Raw genomic sequence first — 20,829 nt, forward strand, 5'->3', positions numbered from 1 at the left:
TGATGATTTTTTTTCTTGTCAGAGAAAGAAATCAATAGCATATGATTATTCATATTTTAAAACCACATCCAAATGTAAAAACAGAACATGAAAAATGCTCTGGAACTGAGTTCAACCCAAGAATGGATATGAATCCATTCACGGCTCCTTCTCAAGCTGAAAAGCAAGATTCTTCACCTTTTGAGTGTGATTTTTTGTTGACTTTGTGAAAGACCCCAGCCTCAAAGCCTTAAGCTTAATGTTAAGAAATATAACGTTTTGCTCTGCAGTCACAAGATGCTTCCTCCTAACCGCAACCCATGCCCCACACCCCCCATGTTGTAACCCATACGTTAATACCCTCATGTCAAAACCGCAAGATGTCCCAGACAGTTAAGAAACCACGAGATGTTCCAGAGGGGCAGACTTGAGCAAAAGAGGACAAAAATAGGAGCACATGGGTGGGGTCTCCAAACCCACTCTGCCCCCTGTGACCCCTTTTAGGGGAGCTTGAGAGGGGGCCAATGAAATAGCTGATACTGTGCCAAGCTGTCATGGGGGGGCCAATGAAATAACTGTTACTGTGCTAAGTTGGAATCTTATCCCTTGCAACCTATAAAAATCCTGTAACCCCGAGCCCATGCATGCAAGCTGCCTAAGCCACGGCTGAGGTTCTGCTTTGCATCCATAGGCGCCTATGTGAATAAATTCCTCCTGCTGATTGCATCCAGTGACTCGCGTGTTCCATTCTGGGTTGGGGTCTCGGGGGTCTTTCATTTGGGGGCTCGTCCGGGATCACCGGAACGACCCAGACCCAAATCCGGAGGACACTCGACTTCACTGGGAGGTAAGCCGGCAAATACGAGCTCTCTGTCTCTATGTTTGTCTCTATGTTTAATGTCTTGCGCAGCGTCTGTATTCTGAAGTCTACGCGTAGCTCAGTATCTGAAGGCAGCTTGAGAAGGAGCTAATTTGAGGTTTAGCTCGGACTTCTCCCCTGCCACCCTGGGAGACGTCCCAGGGATCCGAAGGGTCCATTTTTTCGGGGCCCCCAGTGTTTCTGAAGGATACACTGTCTTTGTAGGCGAAAGAGAAGTACTAACTTCTCCCAAGCCATCTGAATTCGGTTTCTGCCGGCACCGCGCAGCGCTCGTCCCGTTCGGTCTCGTCTTTGTACTACTGTGTCTGTCTGTCTACTTTCTATCTGAAAGAAATATGGGGAACACCCTAACTACCCCTTTGAGCCTTACTCTAGATCATTGGCAGGACGTCCAAAAGCGCGCAAACAACTTGTCCGTGACGGTCAAAAAGAAGAAATGGAAAACTCTCTGTGCCTCAGAATGGCCAACATTCAATACCAGCTGGCCTCCTGAAGGAACCTTTAACATTGATTCTATCTTACAGGTGAAGTCTCGAATCTTCATCCAAGGTCCTCAGGGACACCCTGATCAAATACCCTATATTATTACTTGGGAAGATTTAGCTTCCACGCCACCCTCCTGGGTAGCTCCTTTCTCTCCTCCTAAGTCTCCTTCTTCTTCTTCTTCCCTCGAGCCCTCTGCCCCTCTCCTTCCAGTTCCTCCTCTTCTACCCCCTCAAACCTCCCAACTTTACCCTGTTCTCGACAAATCTGAACCTTCGACTAAGCCAAGGGCAACACCAAAGAAGGTTTTGCCGCCAGAAGACTCAGCCCTAATTGACCTGCTATCTGATGTGCCTCCTCCTTATCAGCCCCAGCCCTCACCAGCCCCTGGGTCCAATTCACCTTCCTCGGAGGAAAAAGAAGACAACCAAGAGGGTCCAACTGCCAGTGCTCCCCCAGATCCATCCCCCATGGCGGGACGACTCCGAGGACGACGGGATCACACGGCACCAAGGGACACTTCTAAAGTTCTCCCCCTGCGGCAAACGGGGGGTCCCAATGGCCAATATCAGTATTGGCCATTCTCGGCCTCTGACCTTTATAACTGGAAAACTCATAATCCTTCCTTTGCTGAAAACCCTGTAGCTTTAACCTCTCTGATTGAATCTATTCTAGTGACTCACCAGCCAAGGAGAAACAAAAAGTTCTTTTGGAAGCTCGCAAAAATGTACCAGGGGATGATGGGCGACCTACCCAACTCCCAAATTTGATTAACGAGGCTTTTCCTTTAACCCGGCCAAACTGGGACTATACCACTGAAGCAGGTAGGAACCACCTACGTCTCTATCGCCAGTTACTCATAGCGGGTCTCCAAGGAGCAGGGCGTCGGCCCACTAATTTGGCCCAGGTAAGACAAACTATTCAGGGAGCAGAGGAGAGCCCAACAGCATTTTTAGAAAGACTAAAAGAGGCATATCGGAGGTTCACACCCTTCGATCCTGATAGTGAGGATCAGAAAGGAAATGTCTCTATGGCATTTATTTGGCAATCTGCCCCAGACATCAGAACTAAGTTGCAAAGACTGGATAATTTGCAGGATTTCTCTCTAACAGATTTGCTGAAGGAAGCAGAAAAGATATTTAACAAAAGAGAAACTCCAGAGGAACGAGAGGATAGAATCAGGAAGATGCAAGAAGAACGAGACCTTAAGCTTAGAGAAGAGTCAGACAAAAGAGAAAGAGAAAGGGATCGAAAGCGTAACAGGGAACTAAGCAAAATATTGGCCACTGTAGTTCAGGCAGGACGTCAGGGAGACAAAGTAAGTCAGGACAGGGAACGGAGCAGACCCCATGTAGACCGAGACCAATGTGCCTACTGTAAGGAAAAAAGACACTGGGTAAAAGACTGCCCAAAGAGACCCCCCAACCCTAGAAGAGGTGCAAATCGGGCCTCGCAGTTACTAGCATTAGATGAAGACTGAAGGAGTCAGGGCCAGGAGCTCCCCCCTGAGCCCCGGGTAACCCTACAAGTAGGGGAGCAACCTGTAACCTTCCTAGTGGATACGGGAGCCCAACACTCAGTGCTGACGCAAGCGCCAGGACCCATAAGCCACAGAACGACATGGATCCAAGGTGCCACCGGGAACAAACCATACCGATGGACTACCGAAAGAGAAGTACACCTTGCCACAGGTAAGGTTTCTCATTCGTTTCTACATGTGCCTGATTGTCCGTATCCACTACTAGGAAGAGACCTGTTAACCAAATTGAGGGCCCAAATTTATTTCAAGGACGGGGGTGTCTCTATTACCGGGCCAAACCAGACCCCCTTGCATGTATTGACTTTCAAACTAGAAGATGAATACAAACTTTTTGATAAGTCCTCACTACCTATTAAAAACATGGACTATTGGCTTAGTTCCTACCCGGAGGCCTGGGCAGAAACTGGAGGAATGGGAATAGCTAAACAACAACCTCCCATAGTCATACAGCTAAAAGCCACTGCAACTCCTATTAATATTAAACAATATCCTATGTCAAGGGAGGCCTACCAAGGCATCAAGCCGCATATCAAACGCCTCCTAGATCAAGGCATTCTAACATCTTGCCGGTCGCCCTGGAACACCCCGCTGCTACCGGTCAAAAAGCCAGGGACTAATGATTATCGACCGGTTCAGGACTTAAGGGAAGTTAACAAAAGGGTAGAAGACATTCACCCCACAGTGCCAAATCCCTACAATCTCCTCAGCACCTTGCCTCCGACCCATACCTGGTATACTGTTTTGGACCTAAAAGATGCCTTTTTCTGCCTAAGACTGTCTCCCCAAAGTCAGGCCCTTTTTGCATTCGAATGGAAAGATCCCGAGGAAAGGGTTTCTGGACAGCTGACTTGGACGAGACTACCACAAGGATTTAAAAACAGCCCAACGCTCTTTGATGAGGCTCTGCACCAGGACTTGGCTGAATTTCGGGTAAGACACCCTTCCTTAATTATGCTTCAATATGTGGATGATATCTTGTTGGCTGCAACCTCCAAAGAAGACTGCCTAACAGGTACGAAAGAATTGTTGCAAACCTTGGGACTACTGGGGTACAGGGCATCAGCAAAGAAGGCCCAAATCTGTCAGACAAAGGTTACCTATCTTGGCTATGAACTTTATGATGGTCAGCGCTGGCTGACAGCTGCCAGGAAAGAGACTATCTCAAATATACCAACCCCCCAGAGTCCCAAGCAGCTGCAAGAGTTTCTAGAAACTGCGGGTTTCTGCAGACTCTGGATTCCTGGGTTTGCCGAGATAGCAGCCCCCTTATATCCACTGACTAAACCAGGTACTTCCTTTACCTGGACTGAGGAACATCAACTGGCATTTGAACAAATTAAATTGGCTCTTCTGTCAGCCCCCGCCTTAGGCCTGCCAGACATTACCAAGCCTTTTGATCTGTTTATAGATGAAAAACAGGGCTATGCAAAAGGGGTTTTAACCCAAAAGCTGGGACCCTGGAGGCGCCCTATAGCCTACCTGTCAAAGAAATTGGATCCAGTGGCAGCCGGATGGCCACCTTGCCTCCGGATGATAGCAGCTGTGGCTCTTCTGATTAAGGATGCCACCAAACTGACTTTGGGACAGCCATTAACCCTATTAACCCCTCATGCCATTGAAACCATAATTCGCCAGCCACCCGACCGCTGGATGTCAAATGCCCGGCTCACCCATTACCAGTCTTTGTTATTGGATACTGACCGGATCCAGTTCGGCCCCTTGGTGACATTAAATCCAGCAACCCTCCTGCCGCTCCCGGAAAAAGCAGATCCTCACAACTGCCAGCAGATTCTTGCAGAAACACAGGGGACCCGGCCAGACCTCACAGACCAACCAATGAAGGATGCAGAGCTAGTCTGGTATACAGATGGAAGCAGTTATCTGCTCAATGGAGAACGACGAGCAGGAGCGGCCATCACCACTGAATCTGAGATAATATGGGCGAGTGCGCTTCCGGGCGGGACGTCAGCTCAGCGGGCAGAACTGATAGCTCTGACTCAAGCCTTAAAGCTGGCAGAGGGGAAAAAGCTAAATGTATACACAGACAGCAGATATGCTTTTGCCACTGCTCATATACATGGGGAAATTTACAAGCGCCAAGGATTACTAACCTCAGAAGGAAAAGAAATCAAAAATAAGACTGAAATATTAGCTTTACTTAAAGCTTTATTTTTGCCTAAGAAATTAAGTATCATGCATTGTCCCGGCCATCAGAAAAAAGACACTCCAGAGGCCAAAGGGAACAGATTAGCAGATGAGACAGCCAAGAAAGCAGCTCTAGGGCCACAGCTCTTAATAATGACTCTATTGCCCCAACAAGTAGACCCACCGCATGCTAACCACGAAGAACAATGGATCTATGAAGACAAGGACTTAAATGTCATACAGAGACTGGGGGCTACCTACAACCCAGAGGACAATACCTGGAAATATCAAGGAAAGACTATCATGCCCCTTAAAGATGCAAAACAACTAGTGAAGTCCCTACACAGACTCACACACCTTGGAGCTAAAAAGATAAAAGAACTTTTAGACCGCGGGGAAGGTACTTTATATCTCCCAAACAGGGATCAACTTCTTCGCCAGACAGCAGAAAATTGTCAAGCATGTGCCCAGGTAAATGCTGGTAAAAACAAGATTGGAATCGGAATTCGAATAAAAGGGCATAAACCTGGAACCCATTGGGAAATAGACTTTACTGAAATCAAACCAGGTATGTATAGCTATAAGTATCTTCTAGTTTTTGTTGATACCTTCTCCGGATGGGCAGAAGCATTCCCGACTCGACATGAAACTGCTAAGGTGGTTGCAAAGAAATTATTAGAAGAGATTTTTCCCAGGTATGGGGTACCTGGGACAATTGGATCGGATAACGGGCCTGCCTTCGTTTCCCAGGTAAGTCAGATGGTGGCCAATATATTGGGGATCAATTGGAAATTACATTGTGCTTATAGACCCCAAAGTTCAGGACAGGTAGAAAGAATAAATAGAACTATTAAGGAGACCTTGACCAAATTAACGCTTGAAACTGGCACTAGAGACTGGGTACAGCTCCTGCCTTTAGCCTTATATCGGGCCCGAAATACCCCAGGCCCACAGGGACTAACCCCATTTGAGATTCTGTACGGTGCCCCACCACCTGCTGTTAACTTTTATGAAACTGAAACCTGTGCCTCCCTCGCCCCATCTATGCAGACTCATTTGCGTGCCTTGCAGCTGGTTCAGAACGAGGTCTGGAAGCCTTTAGCCGCAGCATACAAAGAGGAACTTAAAACCCCATCGCTGCCACATCCCTTCAAAGTCGGAGACACCATCTGGGTACGCAGACACCAGAGCAAGAACCTTGAACCACGGTGGAAAGGACCCTACACTGTCCTGCTGACGACTCCTACTGCAGTCAAAGTGGACGGCATCTCTGCTTGGATCCACGCCTCTCATGTAAAGGCTGCTCATCCACTGGAAACAACCAACACCTCTTCAGGATGGAAATTGCAGCGCACTCAAAACCCACTAAAGATAAGACTCACTCGCTGCTGACTTTATTCACTTTATGTCTAGCTCTCCCCATGTCAGCTGCCAGGCACCACTTGTATAACCCCCCGCACCCCCGAAAGTCCCAGACAGTTGGGGATCCTAGAAGCCGCAGTACAGCAAGATCTGAGGGCAATAGAAACCTCTGTAACTGCTTTAGAAAAATCTTTAACCTCCTTATCAGAGGTAATATTGCAAAATAGACGGGGTCTAGACTTATTGTTCTTAAAGGAAGGAGGGCTTTGTGCTGCCCTAAAAAAAATTGTTGCTTTTACACAGATCATACAGGGGTAATAAGGGAATCCATGACAAAACTCAGAGAAAAGACTAGATGCACGGGAAAGATCCCTGCGGAGCTCTCAAAGTTGATTTAAAGGCTGGTTCAATAAGTCCCCATGGCTGACTACTCTATTATCTACTATAGCTGGACCCTTGATTATCTTGCTGTTGATTTTAACGTTTGGACCCTGTATTTTTAACAAATTGATGCAGTTTATAAAAGACAGGCTTTCTGTAGTACAAACCATGGTCCTTACCCAGCAATATCACTTGCTTCAACAACAGGCTGAATCTGAACCCGAACAGGCAGATCTATGGATATAAGATTATATCCCTGATAAAAGAAAAGGGGGGAATGAAAGACCCCAGCCTCAAAGCCTTAAGCTTAATGTTAAGAAATATAACGTTTTGCTCTGCAGTCACAAGATGCTTCCTCCTAACCGCAACCCATGCCCCACACCCCCCATGTTGTAACCCATACGTTAATACCCTCATGTCAAAACCGCAAGATGTCCCAGACAGTTAAGAAACCACGAGATGTTCCAGAGGGGCAGACTTGAGCAAAAGAGGACAAAAATAGGAGCACATGGGTGGGGTCTCCAAACCCACTCTGCCCCCTGTGACCCCTTTTAGGGGAGCTTGAGAGGGGGCCAATGAAATAGCTGATACTGTGCCAAGCTGTCATGGGGGGGCCAATGAAATAACTGTTACTGTGCTAAGTTGGAATCTTATCCCTTGCAACCTATAAAAATCCTGTAACCCCGAGCCCATGCATGCAAGCTGCCTAAGCCACGGCTGAGGTTCTGCTTTGCATCCATAGGCGCCTATGTGAATAAATTCCTCCTGCTGATTGCATCCAGTGACTCGCGTGTTCCATTCTGGGTTGGGGTCTCGGGGGTCTTTCATTTGCATCTGACAAAGTACTGAATGTGGTCATCCAGGAGAATCTCCTATAATTTTTTCTCTGTTCAATCCAAATATGCAGATCCATATGAAAGAGCAGACTGATATTGGTGCCCATTTCCAGTGTGCATTGTGCTTTAGGAATCACTAATTTTAGCAAGATTAAGAAAATAAATCAATGGCACAACTTTCTATTGTTGAGCTTTGACAAGAACACAGAAAAGACCATCTCACTGATCCAAAACATTATTTTTATTTCTTTTTTTTTAAATCACGATTCAGTTGCATTTTTTTAAGATTGTGTCAAATCATTTTTTCTTAATTCACCTATAATCCTCTGGAGTAATAGCATCCAATAAATGATTCACAAATGACAAAAATGGAAAACTGCTGACTTTAAACATGAAGTTGAAATTCCTTCATGTGCCAGGAAGTGAGATTGCCTCTTTGGGACAATCTCTTTCACTGCCACATTTTCCCTTTCAGCCTGTTCTCCAGCTCCTTCAGATGGCTTGTGGATCCCAGGATGAGCCAAGCTATCTCATACCTCCAAACCAAAGGTTGCCAGCTGAGACATCTCCTCTCCTTCCCATCTTTCCTTTCACAAAGCCACCAACTCATCATTCAAAACCAGTTCAGAGTCACTTCCTCTACCTGATTTTCCTGACACAGACAGTCCATCAATGCGGGGCCACCACATGCTCTTGGCCCTAATATGATGGCTACAGTCTCAGAGCATTTCTAGAGCTATGTGAAGGATCTAAGATCAGCTTGAGGTAACAACTCCCCCAAAAAGTGTCTTCCTGGGCATTTCCCCTACAGCAAGAATCCTCATATCCTAGTGTAGGTGGGGATAAGTTATATTGTTGGAGTGTGTTGTGCTTTGGATTTGAAACATCCTGTAAAAGCTCATGTGTTGATGACATGGTTTCCAATCCAGCAATGTTCAGAGGTAGGACCTTTGGATCATGAGAGTTCTAACCTCATCAAGAGACTAACCCATTGATGGGTTCATAATTTAATGGGCCATTGGGAGGTAATAGAAACTTAGGCAGTGCAACCTACTTGGGAGGAAGTAGTCCTTGGGAGCATGCCCTAGAAGGCTCTATGTGTCTTGTCCCCAGTTCCACCATGATGTCCCCCTCACCATACACCCAGAAACAATGAAGCCAAGTCACCATACATTGAAACCTTGGAAACCATGAGCCAAGTTGGCAAAATTGTTGTTTTCTCCGATATTTTCTCAGTGGTAGAAAGTTGGCAAAATAGACTAGCATTATACTGAGTTGATTAAATACAATGCACTAGGAAGAAAAAAGAGAATTTATCATTTATTCAGCTAAAAATAATCAGCAGTTTTTTATAAGTTCTTTGATAAGAACTGGTGATAAGTTCTACTGCCATATGGGTATGTTTAGCTGTCTTTGTAATTGAAATTCTTCAAGAAAAAAAAATGTATGTAAACTTTCCAGCTCTGACTACATTGGTCCCTATTGGAATAATCACTTTCTAATAAAAATTTTATAATTCAAGTCATCTTAGGACACCAACTGTCCCATTATGGCAGAACAGACTGAGTAAGAAAGAATGTGGAATGTTGATATGGAGACAGCATTTATTCTAAGGGGAACAAATAAAGTCTGGGAACCTCTAAATCTCATCTGCTCAGACTTTCTTCTGTCTTTGAATGCTTTTATTGAAGTTATTGTCATTTCAATTTCAGAATTTCTTTGTTTATATTTGGGTTTTCTCTCTATTGATATTTCTATCTCATTTATGTATTGTTTTCCTGATATTCTCTGTGTTCATTTAGTTATTGAAGTATTTTTCTGACAATTATTTTAAAGTCTTTGCCCTCAAGTCTTTTTCAGAGAGAGTGTCTGTTAATTTCCTTTCTATCTTTGAACATATACCTTGTGATTTTTCTGTTGTTGTTGAAAACTACTGGACATTTCAATATTATAATATGGTAATTCTGGAAATGAGATTCTCCGCCTTCCCCAGCATTTGCTAGGTTTTGTGGTGGTGGTTATATTGCTGTTGTCAGATGTCTCTGACCTGAAGATCAACTGGAGGTGAAAACTTAGGGTCTTCTCCAGTCTTTTCTGAACTTCTGTCTTCCCTTCGACATTTGTGGTGATTTTCTCATTTCCTCTATATGTGCAGTTGCTTTTGGATATCCTAGTCTTCCATGTCTGGAGGGGAAAAAAGAAAAAGGAGAAAATTAAAGAGTAAAGTTCCTTTGGCTAGAAATTACTTTAGTCAGAAGAGGGAGGCTTGTAGCATGAAGGCAGATGCACCAACAATGACCTCCACACCCTCGTCTGTACCTCTGTGATCAGAAGCAGCAGTTAGTGACGAGAGCACAACCTCCAATATTTGGAAGACAGGTTCCTTGTTGCCCACCTTGGCTTCTGCATGCTATTCCAAGAACACATGTACAACTCCCTGCCATGGGGCTGACTGAAGGGTGGAGGTTGGAGAGGGGCACCGTGTTAAGAACTAAAGTCAACTACAATTAATTGAGATTTATCATCTAAGCCTTCTCCTGGATGTTTCAAGCCTTCAATGGATTCCAGAGTTCCAAAATAGTTATATCTGACCAATTCTGCCCATGCGATTGTTATCTAGATGAAGAGAGATTTTTTGGTCATTCCTACTCCACCGGCTTTTAATTTTTTTTTTAATAGGAAATTTTAGGTCTTGCTTAGGAATATTTTTTTTTTCTGTAAAAATTCCATGCCGTGTCTACATGGAATACATGATCTTGGAGTAAATCCAAAGTGGAACCTGTCATAATTTCATAGAACAATATCAGCTTCCTGTTTCCCAACAGACCCTAAGATGAGTGGTTTGGGAAGCAGAGGGATTGAGGGAGATAATTACACTTCCCATGTTTCCTGTGGCTTAATGAGAAAAGGCACAGAGTACCAAAGCAGCATGACACAAAGACATTCCCAGAAAGGGCAGTAGAAAGAAGCAGAGGGCGGAGACTGAGAGAAAACTGACTTCAAAACCAGAGTGGCCTCTCAGACCTGGTGGCCGTGTGTGGCAGAGAAGTCCTGACTTTAAGTAGACCCAAGTCCTAGGAGGGAAGAAGTGAATTTCCTGAGGCTCTCCTTTCCCAGACCTCTTGGAAGGCTTCCAAAGACTCCCTAGCAAATGGCACTCTCCCATTTCTTCCGAGAAAACCTGAGATTTTGGCTTTTGTTCTTGTGTTTGTTGTCATTGTTGTTTGATGTGTTGTTGCTGTTGTTTGTTGGCAAATTCAGAAAATTCAGACGTGATAAACAATAAAAGTTTGTTGTTTCAGTTTTAACACAAAGTATTCAAAATACTTTCTCCAATTTTTTAATCTTGAAATTTCAAACCATCAGAATGAAAAAGAGTAGTACAATAAACACTCAAATACCATTTACCCAGAATTACCAATTATCAGTTTGTCACAACGACATGGTTTTCACTGAAACTTCTTGAATGTAAATGGTAGAAATCAAACAGTTAACTTGAAATATTTAAGTATTCTTTAATAGCATTCTTCTAGACAACACAGAACAGAAAATTAATATGAATTTAATATTATTAAATGTAAACTTCATACTAAAAATTTCCTAGATATCCCAAACAATATCCTTATGACTTCTTTTTTCATTCTGGAATTCATCCTAGGATCACATATTGCATTTGATTTTCATGTGTTTTTAATCTTCCATTAAAAAAAATTCTCCTGACATTTTTTGTCTTCATGATATCAACATTTTGAAGGATCCAAACTAGCTATTTAGCCCAATGCAATTTGACTCTTTCTGTGACTTTTTTTCCTCTCCTAACAATATACATTTTGGGCAGGAACACCATGGAAGTGACATTACGCCCTTCTCAATGTATCACATCAGAGGACGCATAGTGACACTTAGTCCAATGGTTGGGAATATTAAGCTTGATTCTTTGGCTGAAGTGATGCCTCTTAGATAGCTGCTTTGCAAAGCTATTTTCCTCCTTTGTAATGTGAAAGCTGGTACTACCAAACTGAAGTCAGAAGGAGAAAGAGCAATTATTGGAGGTGAAATGAAAATCATGATCCATTACAATTCTAAAAATGGAGAAAATTAATGCTAGAATGTTGGTGAAGAAAAGAGGTCCACTACTCCCCTTACACACACACACACACACACACACACACACACACACACGCACACACACACACACACACACCATGGTACCTTGGAGATACCAGAAGAGAAATAATGAGACACTTAGTTTATGGGATGAGGGTTTAAGCCATTATATTTTCACATTAAAGGAAATGATAACCCAAAAGTCTGGAAAAATCAGTGGTATCAAAGTATCAGATACCCTGGGTAGATGGTTACACTGATGAACTTAATTTACCCATGTCCCCCTGTATCTTTGGCCCTATGTTAGTATCCTCTGATAGCTCTGGAACTACTCTGGTCAATGAGATAATAGCAACTGACATAGCAAAAAAAAAAAAAAAAAATTCTGAATGTTAGGGTTTGCCCTCTTGCTGTTCTTAGAACCCTAAAACTATCATGAGAGTGAGCCCAGGTTAGCCTGCCAGAGGATGAGCCCTTTTGGCCTGTCTCCTGTCACCTCTGTCTACAGCTGAAAAGATAGCAGACATATGAGCAAAGCCATCCTAGACCAACAAGCACACACCCACCTCCTGTGCTGACGGCAGACATATGTGCAAGCCCCCACCAGATCAGCTAAGTCGGCCTCAGATCAGCAGAGCTGCCCAGCTGATCCATGCACTCATGAGAATAGTAATAGTTCTTGGTTCGAGCCACTAAGTTTTCAGACAACTTGTTATGTAGCAAAAGCTAAGAAACGCTTAGGAACCATTCTAACTCACAAATGTTAATTCAGGATATAAACTGTTTCCCTGCTGCTTGTTTTGGGGTTGTTTTTTGTTTGCTTGTTTGTTTGGTTGGTTGGTTTTGGTTGGTTTGTCTTTAATCAGATTTCTCTTTTTTTCATAGATTATGACCTTTGTCAGGAGAAAATTTACACTGAACCCTTATCAGGGGTCTCAAAATAACATGATTTAAAATTGTTACAGCCAATTCTAAATTTGATTGAATCAATGTTATGAATTTCCATATCCATACCTACTTTAGTACATGAGAGACATATACAGCTGAAGAATATGCTGGAACATTGCAATGTTCTTTGGTTGAGCTGGTAACGTAAACACACTGCTCAGTAGAAACCCTCAATGAAGGCCAATTAATCCAAACTTAAAGAGCAAACTTGTTGGAGAAATATTTAAAGTAGTAAGGGGAAAAAAAAAACATACAGGAGTGCTCAGACTTTACTGCATATGGGAATCATCTGGAAAAGCTTTTAAAATCCCAACACCCAGGCCACACTCCAGACCAATTAAGTCAGAATCCCTGAGACTAAGCCTCAGGTATCAGTATTTTTTTTTTTAACTGCTCCTTGGGTGATTCCAGCGTACAGCCAAGCTTGAGACCAGAGCCACTGCATGAGCCTGTTTATTAGTGTGTTGGCAGATGTAAGTCATTTTGCAGCCTGGGTAACTGAGAGAGGCTGCAATACAGTACGTGATCCACTCACTAAGGCATGCTCCACCACAAAAGCATGGGAAGATTCATCCATTCACCCCTAATTTTCACTCACAGCCATATCATATCCTAGTAAGGATGATATAAAACGAACACTGCAATGACCACACTTCACAATTATCTCTCTCAGTTGGACATTTACCAACACCCACAGACGTTTTCCAGCTGTTTAATTAGAGGATTAAACAAACTGATCATCTTCTCAACAGCCCACTCCACCCTGATGATTCCCCACTCTGTATCTTCCTGCCTGCAGAGCATAGTTTTCAATCTCCCTACAAAGGTTGTTCTTGGCTTGCTGTTCCCAGTTCTTTGGCCCCTGCAGCCCAACGATTTTATGGCTCAACCAAAGGACTCCTAAACTGTGTGCATGAACAGTCGTTCTGTCTCCACCGTGACTTTCCCAGAAGGGTCATTTGTTGCTCGGGGATTTCGTCAACATTTTACAACTTGGCTCCCACAAATCCTCTGTAGCATTTTGAACCAAAAAAAAAAAAAAAATCCCTAAAATGGGGCCAAACTATTTTTCTCTCTAGACTTTTAAAACCTTCCAAGACACCCCTGAATACTTGCCTAAGTCGCCACACACCTACAGCATCAGACACGATGTACAGCCCAATATTCTCTGAAAAAGAAGATAACACCCTGATGCTAGAAAGGCTTAAAAGAAATTCAGAACCCTTGCCTGCTCCTTACGCTACAGGGATGGATTCAACATTTATGCGCATGAACACCCCTGCCATGATCGCCTCCACCCAGCCCAGAGTTGAGCCAAGTTGTAGTTATTTCATAGCAGAAAATCGACAATCAAACCTGAAACAAACAAACAAACAAACAAAACCCAGGAAGAGCCCCTGGATCTCCAAAAGGATTCTAAGGTCAATTATAGATATGTTGACCTCCAGCTACAAGAGGAGAAAACGTCTTGTCATCTCACAAAGGCTAATGGGACGACTTATGAAATGTGTGCCCAGCGACACACTTCGGCTACACAGGGTCTAACGCCATGGGGGGGGGTGCTGAGGAGGAGCCGTCAAGGGCAGCTGGAGGTCAAAGGAAATTTGGAGATTCCACATCACTAGAAGGGCAGAGAGGAGAAGGCTGAGTGAATGATGGTGACCCATCGGGCAAGCGTGTTCTCAGGGAGAGAGAAGACCCAGGGGGTTCTGGGGTATCCTTGAGCGCAGGACAGAACAAGTGTTGGAGAAGGGAAATAAAAAAGCAGATGAGGGGAGGCCTGTGGCTTTCCACCAGTGCAGATGGGGTTTCATGTCCAACATGGGAACAAGGTCGACAATGACAAACAGATTTCAGAAAACCGTGAGCCAGTTTATAGGGAGTGAGTTCGAATAGAGTTCAAAGGAGGAAAATTCTGATTGCTTTCTCTGAGCTGGGTATTCTGGTTCAGGAGTCTGGAGAAGCCATCAGATCTGCTCCCACTCCTGGCAGTCGCAACCCGGTGCCAGCCAGATGTTTCAAGAGTTTCTCAAATGAAAGTTTCTCAAAGAAGAATTTATATTCCCTCCTTTAATAAGAAGGGGCGTTGGGAAATCCCCCAAAAATTTCCCTTGATTTCACTCTGTTATTTGGTGGTACAAATTGAGCCCTATGAGCTCCTTTTTTCTTCTTCTTCTTCTTAGCTATATACAAAAGTACATTTATCAACTTCTTTCCAATCTTTCTCCTAATTTACAAAGGTCACAATTTCTTAATGGAATATGCCAGGACAGAGGACATCCACCTCCACTTTCACATTCTCTGCCTGAGAAAGGGAAGGTAGAAAATGCTAGAGCTGTTCGTGATCCTGAGGACCAAGGAGAGGAGTGCTGTTCTCCTCCATCTACTTGAAGGACATTATATGATTCTGTCTACCCTATATCCCATCCACAGACGACTGGATCAGGGGATACTAGGGCTGCCATATGTTGTTGTCTGGGCTGTATACTGCACAAGGAGAAAAGTGAGTGGGCACCAAAAAACCTGAGTTGGGTGCCCAGATAACACAAACACACCTCTATTAGTGGTCACACTGGGTTAAATGCTTGCTCCAAGCCATGTTTGTTGAATTCTCTTTCCTAGGTATTGGAGATTCCTGGACTTTAAAATTGGGAAATCTGGCCCAGAGACAAAGAGAAGGAGACATGGAGGCAGGGTCCCCAGAAAGTGGAAACACTAGATACAGGGACAACCCTCTGTGATTCCAGCCTCCAAGAGTCCTGACTTGATTCTGTCTCCAGATTCCCTTCCTCAGCTGGGGTTGGTTTAAGTGCATTTCTGCTTAGGAAAAGCTACTCCCAAGCCACCCTGAGATGGGTCGTCTGAGTCCTGTGCCTGGCCAGTGTAACTTCCCCTGATGTTTCTCTACTCAGCCCCTGATGTAAGCAAGACTCACCAACTTAACTTTCTCCTCAGGAAGACTTTGTGCTGGTTAACCATTTGACCAGAAGGTTCTGAACCAGTTGCTTGACTATTAAAAAACCTTTATGCAAAACTATCTGTTTTAATTCATTCCCCAATTAACTTTTCAAAAAGATTGAATGTGTCAAAATGGAATGTTATTGTTGTATCAAATATCCATATATAACATTTTGGATTTCTTTTGTTTATGTGTATTCTTTGTTACCCAGGTAATCCATGTCTTCTATGGTCAAATTTTAATTATACATATTAAAAATTCCCCCTCCAATTTCATAATTGGGAGATAATCCCTCTAACACATGGCAGTTTCTCATTTCTAGGTTTTTCTCTCTCTGTCACACACACACACACACACACACACACACACACACGTCTAAAATATCTGGATTTTAATCGGCATTTTGTTACAAGATTGTTCTCTTGTAGAGCCTGCCTGCCTTAATGTGCCATTTTAATTTATAAGTTTTTAAAGTGAGACTAAAACACTTGGGAAATCATTAGTGGGGTACCTATATGAACAACCATCAGGCCCAATGAGGGGGCTATGCTGGCATTGAGGCGACGCTGTGTCATTCAGTTCTGTGAGTTGCCAGACTTGTCTAAACCAGTCCAATTGTCTAATAATCCCCCTTAGAGTGTTAAAGTACTGTCTGCAAAGGAAAAAAAGAAAAACAGTTTTCTCTTTTAAGAACACTTTCCGCTTTAAGAAAAATGGCTAGAATCACTATCTTAAGACCCGTAAAGTAGAAATCAGCCCCCAGCCTGGAAAACTCAAGCCCACCAGATGGCCTCAGAAAGGTTGATCAGATTGGAGAGGTGCCTGGAAGTAAGTCGGGAGAGCTGAATCTAGGACTCAGGGCAACTGGATATCCACTGAAGCAGATTGAACAAGTCAGCCAGAAACACCAGCAACGTTGTAGTCTGAACTCCAGCTCTGCAGGTTTCAAAGCAAAAAGTCTTTTATGGGAATAGACACACAAAGGCGAAAATAACAAAAATAAACAGAGGACTTTTATCATCTTCACTTCCTAGCTGTCTTTGTCCCATTTCTGTAGCTATAACAAAAACCTGAGACTGAATAATTTATAAAGAATAGAAGTCTATTTGGCTCACAATCGGGAGACTGGGAAGTGTAAGGGTATGACACTGGCATTTGCTTAGATTCTGGGGAGGACCTTCTTGCTGCATCATAACATGGCACAGGGTGTCACACGATGAGACACAGCAAGTATGCCAACTCAGTCCCTCCTCCTCTTCTTATAAATGCTGTGATGGAGGCCTCAGCCTCATGAAGTCATCTAATACTAATTACTTCCTAAAGGCCATCTCCCAATTCCATTAACATGTGAATCGGGGAGTTCAGTTTCTAACAATGAACTTTCAGAGGACAGCATAAAACAGTAGCACTACCTTTCAAGGATTATAACATGATTTACTTATATCTTTCACTTTAGCTATCTCTTGTCTACCTTCTCTTTCTTCTACTCCAACTGCTTGAGGTTCTCTCTGTTGGAAGGCTGCGTCTCCGCCAATGAAGACTGCGTGTCTGCACAGGGACTCCTTCAGCCTCTACCCCTGCTTCACTGTGCAGACGCCCTGCAGCCCCTAGGGACCCTGCCTGTGACCTAATCCCCATCATTTCTTCTAAAGGTTCCCTTGTGGTGCAGAGCTGGCATCCCATGGGGAAGAGCACGCAGGACCAGGAGACAGGACTGGGAGTGGGAGTGGAGTTCTGAGGCACAAACCCTGCCCCAACTCTCACCCACCACCCCTTCAACAACCACTACCTAGAACAACAGCACTGGTCCACGCCCCAGCATGACTTTGTTTAGGGACATCTGTTATTTATTTAGTGGAAGAGTCCACTGAAGAAATTTATGATGGGAGGAGTAACGTTTTAGAACTGCAGTCCTCTTCAATCCCAATTCAAGCCAAAGGAATACAAAAAACAAAAAACAAAAAAAATGTGTCACCAGCAAGATAATGTGAGGCTGTAGTCTACTGTGGTACCTCCTGGCGCTTATCCCTATAAAACTGTTTCTGGAGTTAAATGTTAGTTGCCTTCTGTTAAAAAAAAAAAAAAGAAACTGTGACTCAGGTCATTTATAGGCTATATAGTTTCTCCAAGTCTACAACCAGCTTTCTGAACAAGCTGTAACTTTGGGTAGTCTGGTACTTCTCACCTTCTCCACCCTGGCTCCAGATTAGCTGCATCCCAGGCTGCACCTCGCAAAGCCTTTCAAAGCCCTGAAAAGTGTGTTACAGAAAGCTGTGATGCAAAAACAGCATACTGTCACTAAGTGTAACTTTCTTTTCCTGGTGTGTGTGTGTGTGTGTGTGTGTGTGTGTGTGTGTGTGTGTTTGTGTGTGTTAGAGACACTTCCAACTAGTAGAGGTATTTGTGTGTGTGTGTGTGTGTGTATGTGTGTGTGTTAGAGACACTTCCAACTAGTAGAGGTATTTTAAAAATACATATCAAAACCGAATCAAATATAAGGGGAAAAGCCCCAAACTGAATTTTTCTCTTTCTTTTGTTTTCTTTCTTTCTTTTTTTTTTTTTTTTTTTTTTAAGAAAGAGCCAGCTACAGTGCAGCATGCCTGTAATCCCAGCGACTCTGGATGTTAGGGCAGAAGCATTGCAAGTTCAAGGCCAGCCTGGGCAACTTAGTGAAACTCAGTCTCAAAATGAGAAAAATAAAGAGTTCCGGGATGTAGCTCAGTGATAGAGCATTCCCGTGTTTAACCCCTAGTCCACCCCACCACACACAAAAAAGAAAAGTATTCACACAACCTTGGCTGACACAGGGCATTACAAGCAAGAAAACAAAACACCACTGTGCTGGAAAGACGTTCTGTTGCTTTGAAGCAAAATTCATTAAGCCCCATTACTTATAGTTGGTGATTTCCATCAGGGTATTTTTAGTTTTCACATTGGTTTATGTGGGAACTTTGGTAAAGAATGAACACTCAAAGAAGCCAGGGAACTCTTACCAACATGCAGAATCAGAACCTACCTGCATACAGCCTAGGCATGTGTATTGAGAAAGTTCTTGATGCACACTCCAATCTGAGAATTGCCACTCCGGTCAGCACAATACCATGCCATGTGCTGGCATCTGCTTAGCAGCCAAGCAAGCATGGGTCCTGGGAGCTCATTCTTGTCCCACTTTGTGCAGTTCTTGCTCTAACAGCATTCTCCCCCACTCTCCAAGCCAATCACCTTGTCCTTAGAGCTGAACCTCCAAAACTGTGAACTAAACTCCTTTTCTTTAATAAAGTACCCAATCTCAGGGATTTTGTTATAATAACAAAGCTTGACCAATCGTGGGGGGGGGCAATGAAAACACTCGGGTTTAATATTTTCAACATATTATAGCTATTCAAATTTTTACTGTTAATAGCTCTAAAGTAGATTCAAATATATAATTTCCAGGCCCCATATTAAAGCCTCCTTTTCTCAACCATCCATTTTCCTCACACTCAGTTGCTCCAACCATGACCTCTCCTCTGAGTAAATGCAGCAACTCCAGCCTGTACAGTTTTTCTTTCTTCCCTTTTTCTTTCCCCTTTCCCTCAGCGCCTTATTACCTAGTTTGGCTAAGCCTCTCCCACCCAGAAAGATTTCAGAGAGAAGAGAATTGGAGCTGGCAACTGGAGAAATCTCTTTGACCAGAGTGGGAAGCTCATTAATAATTTTTATTCTGTCTGACTAAGGAATCTCCATTTCCCTCTTCTTGCCAGCTTTGTCAGCCAAAATGGGAACATAACATTGTTTCCAATTACGCAAAATCCTTAGCCCTAAAAATTCTACTCACCCTCAGATTTCTCTGAGCTCACCCCCCAGTTTAGCCTATGAACTCCAGTGTTAATCCTACTCATTCAAGGCAATGTCCCTCTGCTCCCCTCTTGTAGCAGCTGTGAGAGGTTGATGACCTGCCCCATGTCCCTTCTGTCCTCCTGAATTAACTGGCAGGTGCAGTTCTTGTACTCTGATACCTCCTACCCAAGCCTTGAAGCTCTCTTCTTTTCACCCTCAGGAAAGCTGTCCATCAATGAAGGTATAGGAATCATTCAGTGGCTGAATGTCCCAGGCTCCCTGTGCTGTAGTGGACAATCAGGAGGCGTGTTCCACCTAGTTTCTCAGGCAGAGTGAGCCTCGGGTAGAGTGAGCCCCAGGTAGCCACAGCATTCCCTGCTCATTAGCACATCATGCGTTGGTTTTTCTCCCTTCTCTGCCCCACTTTCCCTCTACCTTCCTTCTGCTTCCCAGGATCAACTCCTAGTAAATTACCTGCACTCAAATCTTTGTCTTGGAGTCTCAGTGGTTAACCTGAATGAACTAAGACAATTCCCTTGTAGCACTTTGTTATATTGTCCTCATTGTCTCCCTGGGAACTTCATGGCCATCCCCAGGTAAAGCCCTTACTCTGCTGTGGGTAGTGTGTTAGTCAGCTTTGTGATTGTTGTGATCAAAATATCTGACAAGAATAACTTAGAGGAAAAGTTTATTTGGGCCCACAATTTCAGAGATTTCCTCCATGGTCAGTCAACTCCATTGTCCTGGGTCTGAGATGGGGCAGCACATCAGAGCAGAAGGGCATGACAGAGGAAAGCTGCTCAGCTTATGGCGGGTGGAAAGGAGAGAGAAAGGGAGAGGAAGAGAGGGAGAGAATGGAGGGGGAGAAAGAGAGAGAAAAAAGTGGGGGAGCCAAGGACAAGATATATATAGTCCAAGAGTATGTCCCCAGTAAGCTACTTCCTTCAGCCCTGCCCCACCTGCCTACAGTTATCAACCAGTAGTCCATCCAAATTATTAATCCATCAAATGGATTAATCCACTGATGAGGTTATAGCTTTCATAATCTAATAATTCCTGCATTACCTTACACATGAACTTTTTAGGTGACATTAAAGATGCACACCATAAGAGATAATCAGGAATTCAATTTATTAAAATGACACTTATAGGTTTCCAGATTGTGTGCAATCAACTCAAGCATAACTGAATCTTAGAGGGTTCTAGGAAAGCACTTTTGAGCAGAAGGTCCCCAGAGTCATTTGCCCCATAAAAAAGGAGGATGGGCTTAGTCCAGGAAGGGTAAAGCCTTTAGCTGAAGGTGATATATCTGCTACAAGTCTTCAAAAGACTCTGTCAGGGCATGTAACTACTGGCTACCCTGTCATTCTTACTCTTACTAACCCACATC

At 43.7% G+C, this 20,829-nt stretch overlaps 1 protein-coding gene across 1 annotated transcript; it reads left to right on the forward strand.

Annotated features, from left to right (window-relative positions):
• Positions 1-209: 209 nt before the first annotated feature.
• On the forward strand, positions 210-2,619 carry LOC144378062 (uncharacterized). Its single transcript, XM_078051447.1, has one exon. It carries the CDS (start codon positions 1,195-1,197, stop codon positions 2,110-2,112), a length of 918 nt encoding a protein of 305 aa, XP_077907573.1. The 5' UTR covers positions 210-1,194; the 3' UTR covers positions 2,113-2,619.
• Positions 2,620-20,829: the final 18,210 nt, after the last annotated feature.

This window comes from Ictidomys tridecemlineatus, chromosome 5, assembly GCF_052094955.1.
Source record: "Ictidomys tridecemlineatus isolate mIctTri1 chromosome 5, mIctTri1.hap1, whole genome shotgun sequence".
In the NCBI taxonomy this organism is placed as follows: Eukaryota; Metazoa; Chordata; class Mammalia; order Rodentia; family Sciuridae; genus Ictidomys; species Ictidomys tridecemlineatus.

Coding starts and splice junctions, on each gene's coding strand:
- LOC144378062 (XM_078051447.1), top strand. CDS start 1,195: ATGGGGAACACCCTAACTACCCCTTTGAGCCTTACTCTAGATCATTGG.